This window comes from Sturnira hondurensis, unplaced genomic scaffold (assembly GCF_014824575.4).
Source record: "Sturnira hondurensis isolate 20B ecotype Veracruz unplaced genomic scaffold, ASM1482457v3 Scaffold0007487, whole genome shotgun sequence".
Taxonomy (NCBI): domain Eukaryota; kingdom Metazoa; phylum Chordata; class Mammalia; order Chiroptera; family Phyllostomidae; genus Sturnira; species Sturnira hondurensis.
In genome coordinates, this window is record NW_028080118.1 from 640666 (window position 1) to 653019 (window position 12354).

Here is a 12354-nt window from a genome sequence, read left to right on the forward strand (position 1 = left end):
GACCGAAAGGTCAGAGTGAACTACAAGTTTATTTTTGTGTAAATCACCTGCTGATTTTGATATTGGAGCCAACTCTCCGAGAACTTCTAAGCTAAACTTTTGGCCACCTGACAACAATAATATTGCTACTAATGAGGCCCCATTATTGAGTTATCATGTCAGAAAATTGGGTTAAGAGCTTGATATACATAGTCCATTTTTATCGATATAAAAACCATGCGACACAGGTAGTTTTATCAATCCTATCTATAAATAATAAGGAGCCTCAAAAAGGTCTATCATAATGCTTCCCAAACTTTGATGCCCCTGGGGATCTTTGAAAACACTGATGCATGGCTCCCACCGTCATTCTGATTTAATTGGCATGAGGCTAACCCGGGCACCAGGATAGTTTTAAAGCTCCCCAGTGATTCTACCGTTTGGGACTCACCAGTGGAGCAGCACACCGGAGTTCACTCATTCAGGGAGGGACAGACCTAGCCTACAGTCCTAGATTTACGTGACTCCAGATCATACGTTCTCAAATAAGCTACCTCCACTTTCCAACTACAGTTGTTAAAATATTTCTTTTAATCATGATTTCTTCCTGGGAATTTATCCTTGTTTGGTCTTGGGATGCCCTTTATCTTTCAATTGAGTCAAATCACATGCCTGAAGTTGTACAGTCATGCTTTGATGAATGGAAGGTGGATAGATCAAAAGTTTAAAATCTGTCAAAAAGTAACACAATCTTGTCAGTACAAGTCAGAATATTAAATGAGGCTACCAATTCTAATGGAGCAGAGCTACAGATAGAAGATGGATTTGTGCACAGATTTTTATTGGAGTCTATTTCAAATTACTCCTGACATTTATCAAAAGGTATTATTTAATGCCTCAAAAGCAGCACGCCAGTCCTCAATTCTACCAAGAATGTCACTGGGCTGTACGGAATAAGAAATACCCCTGTAATGTAAGTGCAACTGATCCTCATCCAGCTGGCACTGAGTACTGTGGGCTTTCCTGAAAAGGTGGTAAGTCCACGACTTTTACTTAGTAACATTTCTAGGTACATGAAGATATCTGAAATTCCGGGGACGCATAAAGCAATGCACTGCTGTTTGCCTTAGAAAAACTGCAGGAGGAAAAAGGTAGCTGCTTCCCAGAAACAAGCTCTCCCCACGGCCACTAAGTCAGATTCCCAAGGCAAATGGGAGCCACGGGGGCAGCACCTTCCTAAAGATCCTTGCAGGAACTGCCCAGTAACTGCCAGCCAGTGAGGCTTTTCAGAGTCACTGTCTTGGGCTGAGGCAAAAGTGGTTCCCATGTTTCCAGACCTTCTCTGGGAGTTACACTACAGACTGTGGGAAGACGGACGGGAGCATCATAGCGTGTTGGGTTTTATGTGAGGCTTTCCAGCTGCACCCAGGTAAATGGCCAAGCTGCCAGAAACAGACTATGGCGGCCACCATGTAGGAGAACATGAAAAAGAATATAGATCTGGGGAGCAGCTGACCAGCAGCACAGGCCCAAGCACCTCCACAGGATTGGGGGTAGCTGGTGGACTAGGACCTTTCTTTTGCCCTTTAAAGCTGTAGAAGAAACAAACTATGCCTCTTCCCTCTATAAAAGAACTAGTTTACTTTTAACATGTCTCTTAAAAATATGGAACTATCTAATTATGTTTTTTCCTGGTTTCCCATCAGAATGTATGGGAAATGCCTAAGTCAGTAAGTCCCTGGTGGTGAAATCTAAAATCTGCTACACAACTGCAGAGAGAGGCACATGCGCAGGCAAGGGCTTCGTATTTACAAAGGGATGCTTGGCGTACTGGAGCAGTCTACAGTGACAGGCTGACGGCAGGGTCTCGTCAGAGTAGGCAAGAAGGGAAACTGAATTTTGGGCTGGGCAACAGGTATGTCATGGCTTTCATTTCTGCATCAGATGTGGTGAGCATACTGTCTCTGCAAAACTGTTTAATAGTTCGTGACCTACACTTGCTGTTCAGTAAAACTTCCTGAAAACCCTTATAACAATTTGTACACAACAGTTTTCTTTGGCTTTTCAACATTCTTAATGTACAAAAGTGCTTGATACAGGCCTGAAGTGGAGGAGGGTGTTAGAATAAGATCAAATAGCTACTATCTATTGAAAACTTACTATGTGCCAGGCACTGTTTTTTTAAGAGACTTTTGCAGTTATTTTATTTACTTATTTAAGTTATTTACTTTTTAGAAAGGTGGGGGGAAGAAGGGAGAAAGAGGAGAGAAACATCAGTGTGCAAGAGATACATTGATTAGTTGCCTCTCGCACGCCCCCAAATGGGGACCTGGCTGACAACCCAAGCATGTGCCCTGACCAGGAATCGAACCGGCAACCAGCACTCAGTCCAGTGAGCCACACCATCCACGGCCAGGCGCTGTTTTTTTAAGTTCTTTTATGTGTAGTCACTTGTGTAATCCTCATAAAACCATTGTGAAGTAGGTGCTACTGTTACCTACATTTCACCAAAGATGAAACTGAGGCACACCTTAGTCCAGTAAGCCGTGCAAGGTCACACAGTTAGAGTGGCAGAGCCAGGACTGGCACTCGGGCAATCAGCTGGAGCTCTTGCTGGGACTGAGTGGAAGGGATTCTGCTCACTGCCGCCCAACCCCACGCCAAGCAGGGCAATAGCACTGTTGGCCCCCACTTTAGTTGTTGACAGAAGACGGATCACACTGTTGGCTCAGTGCTGGAAAAGCACCAGCCTGGTGATAAGAGCACAAGGCTGGTCTCCAGGAAGATTGAATTCTGAGTTTGGTTTGGCCTCTAGTTATACCTGTGTCCTTAGGAAAGTCATTAGTGCATCGTGGTTCCTCACTTTAAAAATAAGAGTATGGGTGCCCTGGCTGGTGTGGCACAGTGGACTGGGCGCCAGCCTACAAGTGGAAGGGTCGCTGGTTCGATTCCCGGTCAGGGCACATGCCTGGGTTGCAGGAGAGGCAACTGATTGATGTTTCTCTCCCCTTTCTCCTTCCCTTCCCTTCTCTCTACAAAATAAATAAAATCTTTTAAAAATGAGAGTATGGGAGATGATGCTCTGCAAGATTTCTACCAAGGTTTTTATGATTCCCCTCTAGATCTACCTATCCCTTTGCAACAAATACAGGGAAAGAAAGAGCGTGCTGAACAATGCCGTCAATGCAATGAACAAACTCTAGATCAGGGGAAACGCTGTAAGACAAACGATCCAGTTTCATCAACAAAAATTGCCAGGTTCACCTCAAGAAGCATGTTAACCAACTGCAAAATTATGTGCCCTCTATCCTGATTCAAACAAGCGTGCTATTCAAAGAAATGAGCCAGCTGGAGAAATCTGAACACTGACTGAATATTTGGTATTATGGACTTGTAAAACTTTAAGATATGATAGGCACTGTTATTTTTTAAGTCTTTATGTTGAAAGCATACACACTGAAATAACTATTTTATACGATGTTGGATATTTGCTTCAAAATAAGTCTGTGATGGAGAAGACAGGGTTATTCATGAAAAAGAATCGGCTCCGAGTTGATAATTGGTGAAGCTGAGTGGTGAGGACAGGGAAATTCATTATGTTAATAGTATTTTTGCTACTTCTGTGCATGTTTGAACATTTCCTTTAAAAATGATGATGATGTATTTTATAAATCTAGTTAAGTGTCTCAATTACTAAATGCAAATTTTATGAGTCATACCGGTCAAAGAAACCTTCCCTTCCTACATGTCAACCACCCACCTCTCTCATTTGCATTTGCCGTCCACTATTTAGCAATGCTTATTATCTGATGTAAATTAACATCTTCATCCTTAGCTTCAGGCATTACTTATTAAAAATCCAATAAAAGTACAGGTTAAGCAATTGGGGCTAGTTAGTGCCGAGTCCACCCATCCATACAGAAATGTGTGCATTTCCAATGGACACACGATGAATAAAATGGCTTGAGGAATTATTCTCTCCAACAAAAAGGTTTAGAATGGGGATAACAAAGGGAGAGAGGCTATGTTTCAAGGAGCAGTTTACAAGAGAAAGCCTAACAGAGCATCATCAGTTCAATCCATTATAGGTAGGAATAAATACTGTAAACTAACAAAGATCTTTGTGTGAGGCTTTTTTTTTTTAGTTAAAATATTATCTTCCTTTAAGACTCCAGAACTCTATGACAATGGAGGTTCAAGTTTTAGGAATTCATAATTTTGAATTACATGGTTTCACATGCATTCAAGTAAAGGACCTATACCTAGGAAATAGGAGGAGATCATTTTCCTGTTGAATGGAACAGAACCATGTGATCAAACCAGGTGAGGAGTGTGTATCCTTCCCACCTTCATATGAAGTGAAACCCACAACCCTGTAAGTCCGAGGGGGTTTTAACTGTAATGTTCTACTTACATATACAACCGGGGATCTGAGGTCAGAGTGTCAATGTTGATGTGTTGTTCCAGTAGACTATAAGCCAGGATGGGCAAGGATGTGAAGCAGATATTGTACATTGTAAGGTAAGCAGCATCATACAGTGGCTGAAATGATAACAAAGGAGAAAGAAACGTCCTGTAACAATCATCTTCAAGATGACGATTATGTGTTTGAAAAAAAAAATCACGGCCAAGACAGTTATTTTCACTTTTTGTAATAACAAAGGAAGTTAAAAAATTATTTTGAAATTATATTACTTTTAAATTATAGTTGACAATATTGTATTAATTTCAGGTGTACAATCCAATGATTAAACATTTATGTAACAAAATAATCACCCAATACATCTAGCACCCATCTGATACCACACATACTTATTACAATATTATTAATTATATTCCCTACGCTGTACTTTGCATCTCCATGACTATTCTGTAACTACTCATTTGTACTTTCCATCCCTTCCTCTTTTTCACCCAGCACCCCCCAATCTGAAAACTGTCAAAACGTTCTCTGCATCTATCATTCTATTTGTTTTGCTTGTTTATTGTTTTTTAGATTCCACATATAAGTGAAATCATATGGTATTTGTCTTTCTTTCTCTGTTTCACCCATAATACCCTTTACGTTCATCCACGTCATTGTAGATGGCAAAATTTCATTCTTTATTATGGCTGAGTCATATTCCGCTGTACGTATGGACCAGTTCTTTACTGACTCATCTACTGATGGGCACTAGGGTTGTTTCTGTACCTTGGCTGTTGTGAATAATGCTGCAATAAACATGGTTGCACACGTCTTTTCAATTTAGTGTTTCGAGTTTCTTTGGATAAATATCCAGCCCTGGCTGCTGTGGCTCAGTGGACTGAGTGCTGGTCTGCGAACTGATTCCATCCCCACTCTGTGCACATGCTTGAGTTATGGGCCAGGTTCACGGCTGGGGGTGTGCAAGAGGCAATTGATCAATGTGTCTCTCACACACTGATGTTTCTCTCTCCCTTTCCCTCCTTCCTCTCTCTCTAAAAAATAAATAGAGTTTAAAAAAATATCCAGAAGTGGAACTGCTCAGTTCTTTGTCTCTCACTAGTCTCTTTTGTCTGGTGTAAGTATTGCTACCCCAGCTTTTTTTTTTCTATTTCCATTTTCATGAAATATTTCCCCATTTTCTTACTTTCAGTCTATGTATCTTTCTACCTGAAGTGAGTCTCCTACAGACAGCATATGTAAGGTCTTATTTTCTTATCCATTCAGCCACCCTATGCCTTTTGATTGGAGCAATTAGCCATATGCATTTAATCATATGCAGGGTAATTGTTGATACCCTGGCCAAATGGCTCAGTTGGTTGGAGCATCATCCCTTACACCCAAAGACTGTGGGTTCAATTCCTGGTCAGGGCACATACCTAGGTTACAGGTTCGATCCCTGGTTGAGTTACATATGTGAGGCTACCAATTAATATCTCTCTCTTACACATCGATGGTCTCCCCCCACCCAGTTTTCCTCCAAAATCAATAAACATAACCACGGGTGAGGATTTAAAAAAATAAGTTGTTGAAAGATATGCATTTATTACCATTTTATTATTCAGATTTTTTATCTTTTTCCTCTTTGTAAAGAAAGTTTTGTAAATAAGGTCAGTTTAACTAGTAACTACAGAAAAAAAACTAACATATTGTGATGGATTTATCCATATACCCGCCCCTTTTAATAGAATCTTATTCAGAATGTTTACATGCTACTTGGCTCTATTTCTAATAAGTATTAATAACTTTCAAAAGACCTTTCAGCTAATAAAGGCCAGTTAAGTATAAGTCAGGAGCTTCTCAGGGAAATTAAATACCGGCAGTGGCTAACCTGTGTCACAGTTTTGTTTATTTGTTTAACATTTTTAAGACATTTCAGTATTTATTTTCAGAGAGAGGGGAAGGGAGGGAGAAAGAGAGGGAGAGAAACATCAGTGTGTGGCTGCCTCTCACGTGCCCCCCACTGGGAACCTGGCCTGCAACCCAGGCATGTGCCCTGACTGGGGATCGAAGTGGTGACTCTCTGGTTCATAGGCCTGCACTCAATCCACTGAGCTACACCAGCCAGGGCTGTTTAGTATTTTATATGGCTTTAAATATCTCCTTCTTCAGGATTATTTATAATAAGAAATGTGGCCATTTGCTAGAGATTAAATAAATGTATTCATGAAGCCAAAGCTAAATATATGTATACATGGTTATGACTTTCAACTCTTTCTGGTCCTGAATCGCCGAGGCTGCAGACCAGATTCTCCAACTGTCTGCTGGCTGTTCCACAAGCACCTGCAGCTCAAAATGTCTAAAACCAAACACATTAACTTTCCCCTTCAATTTGCTTTCTCCTGTGTTTCCTACAGCAGTGAGTGGCCCCAAAGTATCTGTGATCCGAGTGTCGACCTTGGTGCCTGGTACCACTAACGTGCTCAAGAAATATTATGAAATGAGCTATTTTCTTCCAACCTCACTAGCAACTCCTTCTCAGTCTCCTATTCTTCCTGAGCCCTTAGTTGGAGCGTTGCAGAACTCAGTGTCTGTAACTTTTATTTCTACTCACTCACTAGGTGACCTTGTTCAGTCCTGTGATTTTATTTTTTTTTTTAGTTTAATTCATTTTAATACATTTTAGTTTTTTTAAATTGTTTTATTGTTGTTCAGTTATGGTTGTCTGCATTCCCTCCCACCACTCCCCCCCACCCCCTCCAAACCCACCTCCCTCCCTTGCTTGCTTCTACCCTCCCCCTTGGTTTTGTCCTGGTGTCCTTTATAGTAGCTCCTGAAAACTCTTCCCCCTACTGTCCCCTACCCCTCCCCTCTGGTTCCTGTCAGATTGTTCTTAATTTCAGTGTCTCTGGTTATATTTTGTTTGTTTTCTGCTGTTGATTATGTTCCAGTTAAAGCTGAGATCATATGGTATTTGTCCCTTTCCACCTGGCTTATTTCACTTAGCATAATGCTCTCCAGTTCCATCCATGCTGTCACAAAAAGTAGGAATCCTGCGATTTTAATATTAGGTGTTCACAGCAAATTCCCTGATATCTATCTCCAGCCAGGCCTGACCCTGTATATGCAATACCCACTTGAAATCTCCTCTTGGGTGTCTACTGTATTTCAAAATTATGCCCAGAACTGGACACCTGACCTGTCCTTACCTCAAGCCTGCTCCTCTTGAAGTCTTGCCCATCTCAGAAAAGGGCAACTAAATCTTTCTGATGATTAAGAACCCAAATCTTGGATTCACCTTTGACTATTCCTTTCCCCACCTCACATCTAATCAATTAAGAAGTGTTTATTGGCTCTATCTTCAAATATATTCAGAACCAGAACACTTCTGGGCACCTCCACTATTACCACCCCACAAGCCTCCTAAATGGTTTCCCTGCTTCTCCCTTTGACCTAAACTCTATTCCAAGCCCTGAGCAGATCTATTAGAAATTAAGTCAAATCAAGTCATCACTTTTTTTCAAGGTCTGAATGTAGAAAAAAAAAAGAACATTTCTGGGGTGGCTATAAAGCCATTCTCGATCTGGCTTCTCCTATGTGTCTGGCCTCGTTTCGAACCTTTGTGCTCCTTGTTCATTCTACTCTAGTGGCAGTGGCTTCCTCATCACACCTCTAACATGTCAGGCACATCCCTCCCTGACTTAAGACATCCCTTGAACTGGTTGTCGGCCCACCTGGAACATCTTTCCTAAAGACAGTACTTCCTCATTCCCTTTACATCTCAGATCAAATGTGACCTTCTCAGGGAGACCATCCTTGATTTAACTTGCCACTCCGTCTCTCGGAGACACATTTCCTCCCCGTATCCTATTTTTTCCCTGTACTACCAATTACCTGCTAACTTACATTGTAAATTTATTATCTTTACTATTTCCTCATGCTAGGACTTGAGCTCCATGAGGACAGGGATTTTTATTTATGTTGTGACAGCTGTAGCCTGAGAAAAAGCAAAGCAGGCCCTGTCATCACAGAGCTGGCCTAACACCCACAGCTAGTCAGCGGTGTTCTCCTGCCCAACGGGCACAATTTCACAGAACTGCATATCACACAAGAACATTCTGTGACTATGATGAACCAAAACAGAAATAACACAACTCCACAACCACACCTGATCCAGAGAATGAATAGTGTCCAAATCACCCACAATGACTAACATCTCCATTCTGGCTAATATGGGTGACTATTGCTTCTTGACCAATGACGGCATTAGCCACCCTCTGGTCTTCATTCCTCCTGCATAGGATTTATGAAATACTCAACCATAAAATTACCCCTGCTTACCAAGAGCACCTTGTCTAGAGGAAGGCCCTATTTCTTAAATCCCCCTCCAAATTACCTAACTCCATTCAAATCTCATAAGACTCTCCTAACATTCTCTTTCTGAGAGGCCCCACTATTCCTCATGGTGTATATTCTTTCTCATTGCATCGAGCAATAAACCAAATTTGATCAACTACAAGTGTGTTCCTGGTAGTGTCTGCCTAGAGGGCTTTGACGATCTTGAGCTCTTAGAACTTGAGCTCTGAATGAATGAATGAGTAGAGACTGGAAGTTATAATACATATGTGAAAAATTGACCTAACATTTAAAATTTTTCTTTATGAAAAAAATCAGGGTATTCTCTGAGCCTCATTTTGATGAAAATACTTTACTTACTGAGTCCAACATTTTCCTACACTGTGCTAGATGTTGTCATAGAACCATTACCTGTGGCCTGAATAATGTCCTATATTCACCTGCATTTTCACACATATAAATGTTCTTTGGTTAATAAAATGCATTTTAAAAGATATTATTTATTTCGATTAATTATTAATTATTTTTAGATCGAGGGGAAGGGAAGGAAAAAAGAGAGGAAGAGAAACATCAGTGTGTGGTTGTCTCTCGTGTGGCCTGACTGGGAACTGAACCGGTGACCCTTTGGTTCACAGGCCGGTGGCTCAATCTACTGAGCCACACCAGCCAGGGATAAAATGCATTTAAATGTGACATATGTTAACACAGTTATGTATTTTCAAACAATGGCTACTAAGGATACACGTACTATCATCATGGGAGTTGTGTCAAAAAGGGTGAGAAAAATCTGAATAGAGCCTTAGTTCTTTCATTAGTTCACTTCAAAAACATTTACTGAGTGCTTACTAAGTGACCAGTACTGGGGCCAGAGAAGATTCATGCCCTTGTCTGCCCAGGCACACAAATCAGAGAGGAGAAGGCAGAGTCTGGGGTGTACTGAGACCTGGGGGAGCCCAGGGAAAGGGCTAACGCTGGCCTCCAGCAGAGACAAAACAAGATAACGTGCACACACAAGTCTCCATGAAGTTAAACACATGGCTTTACATAGAGCACGAAGAGACTTCCCATACAAAGATTTAAACTCAGCAAAAATATTCTACTGAATTACAAAGTACTCCCCAAAGGGGGTTACATTCCTTTTAATTCTCAAGGGAAAGGACTAGTCTGCTGGCATATAACACTGTATTTTCATCGGAAACTATCCATTTTTGCTAATGAGAAAATTGAAAAAATAACTCAGACTGATTGGTGTGCAATTTAGTCTTGAATGTCATTCAAACAAAAGAAGCATCAATCTACTTTTGTTCCATTATGGTACTTTGAGGTTACATGAAAGAGAATTGTAATTCTTAGATGCATAATTAGAGAAGATAGAATGTTTTCAAAACAAACAACAGGTTTACTTGACAATACTGTTTGTTAAACCTGTTATAAATTTTTCTTTTCATGAAGAAAAAAGATCAGTACTATTCTAGCTTTGCTAAATTAAGGGCTGCCTTTTGCTTAAAGGATCAGGATCCTGGTCACATTTCCATATTTTCCACAGCTCCCTCTCCAGGTTCGGAGTTGAAGAGAAGACCTGATGTGGACCTAAGATGAAAAGGGCTGACTGACTACCTGGAAGTATGCCAAAGATATTTGCAATCAAGGTTGCTACATTCAGCAGAAGCACCAGGCCAAATTCAGAACTAACGATATTATACATTAGGGCACCACCTCAGAGACCTTCCTTTTACCTGGTAAATTTTTCCCCTAAGTCTTAGGCCCTAAGACATCCACACAACTCCCTCATCTCCTTAATATCTCTGCCCAGATGTCTCCTCCTCAAAGAGAACTTTCCAAATCAGCTTCTCTAAAAGAGTGAACCCCTTCCCCAGTCATACTCTGGGGAGTATTGATGTATCATACTTTTTTTACCCCTTCAGAAGAGCACTTATTGGCACCCAATAATACATTTATCTGATGGTTGTCTGTCTTTCCCCTAGCACTATACTGCAAGCTCCATGGGGGTAAGGTTTTTTTTTAAGACTTTATTAATTTATCTTCAGAGGGGAAGGGAAGGAGAGAGGGAGAGAAATATCAATGTATGGTTGCCTCTCGTGTGTCCCCTGCTGGGAACTGGCCTGCAACCCAGGCATGTGCCCTGACTGGGAATCGAACCACGATACTCTGGTTCGCAGGCCCGCGCTCAATCCACTGAGCTACACCAGCCAGGGCTCTTGGGAGGTAAGGTTTTTGATCATTGTCATATCCCCAGCACTTAGTCTGGCACACAGTAGGCACACAAGAAATATTTGTTAAATGAAGGAACATACCAGTTGAGCAACTGAGGAAGCCAAATATCGACTATCCTATGTAAACCTAAGCAGTTAAGGTAACCTAAGCAGGCCCTAGACATCCTCAGGTGGGGAGCTCAGCTGCCTTTATTAAGAATAAATCTTTCAGTTCTTGATACATTTGTGCTTGGTAAGTATCTTTTAAAAGGATAAGGAAGGAACAGACTCCTTTCAAAATAAAAACAATGTTTTAACCAGATTAAGCCTATTTTCCTTTAGCATTCATTTCCCTACAATATTTGAAATATCTTACTCCTGCTTGCATTCCTCTAAACGAGGAATCAGAAACATTTTGGTCAATAGTAACCTGAATGTGCAAGAAAAACAGACTCATCAGAATTCATAAAACTCTTTGTAGCTAATACTATTAGTTTTGAATACAAGAAAGCGGATGGCACTTCCTACAGCTAGACGATTACTTAGTAAAGCATTCTGCTTAACTGGCACCACGTGGCTGGCAACATGGCGCTGATGTCAGCGAGAGCATACCAAATGGTGAAGGGGCAAGTTCAAGAGAAAGAGAGCAGTCACTTTCCATTGAGAAGAATACATTCACTTAAAAATACTGCCACGAAATTAGAACAAACTCCCTTCTACCATGAGGAATTAAGCATCCCTTAAAATTTAGAAGCTCAATCTGTAACACCTGTGGTGATGTTAGCAGTAGCTCATCTTGGCAGTATCAATGAACTGCTCACAGATTAACTACGAAAATTCCTGAGTCCTTGAGCATTAGAGCTCCTATATTTAGCTGTACTTGCACTAGAAGCAATGCAAACTCCATTTCAGTTGTTAAAGTGAGAAACCTGCCGGCTCATCCCACCACTTAAATATCAAGTTAATATATAGCATATTCTTTATGTAATAAATGTTCAAAAAACAATAAAGGCAGCCCTGACCACATGGGTCAGTTGGTTAGAACATCGTCCCATATACCTAAAGGTTGTGGGTTCAATTCCTAGTCACAGCACATACCTAGGTTATGGGTTCAATCCCTAGTTGGGGTGCATATGGGAGGCAACTGATCAGTGTTTCTCTCTCACTGATGTTTCTCTCTAAAATTAATAAATATAGCCCTGGCTGGTGTAGCTCAGTGGATTGGGTGTGGGCCTATGAACCAGAGGATCGAGGTTCAATTTCCAGTCAGGGCATATGCCGGGGTTGCAGGCAGGGTCCCAGCGGGGGACTCACAAGAGGCAACCATACATTGATATTCTCTCCCTCTCTCTTTCCCTTCCCCTCTAAAGGTAAATAAATAAAATCTTAAAAAAATAAAAATAA

At 41.0% G+C, this 12354-nt stretch overlaps 1 protein-coding gene across 7 annotated transcripts in view; it reads right to left on the minus strand.

Moving 5' to 3' along the window:
- The window catches only part of ATP11C (ATPase phospholipid transporting 11C (ATP11C blood group)), a 192585-nt gene that overhangs the window by 21249 nt on the left and 158982 nt on the right, over positions 1-12354 (minus strand). For all 7 annotated transcript variants that reach the window (XM_037052626.1, XM_037052628.1, XM_037052627.1 and 4 more), the window contains one exon: positions 4394-4521. In XM_037052626.1, coding sequence (XP_036908521.1) covers positions 4394-4521 — 128 coding nt within the window. The remainder of the gene's footprint in view (positions 1-4393; positions 4522-12354) is intronic.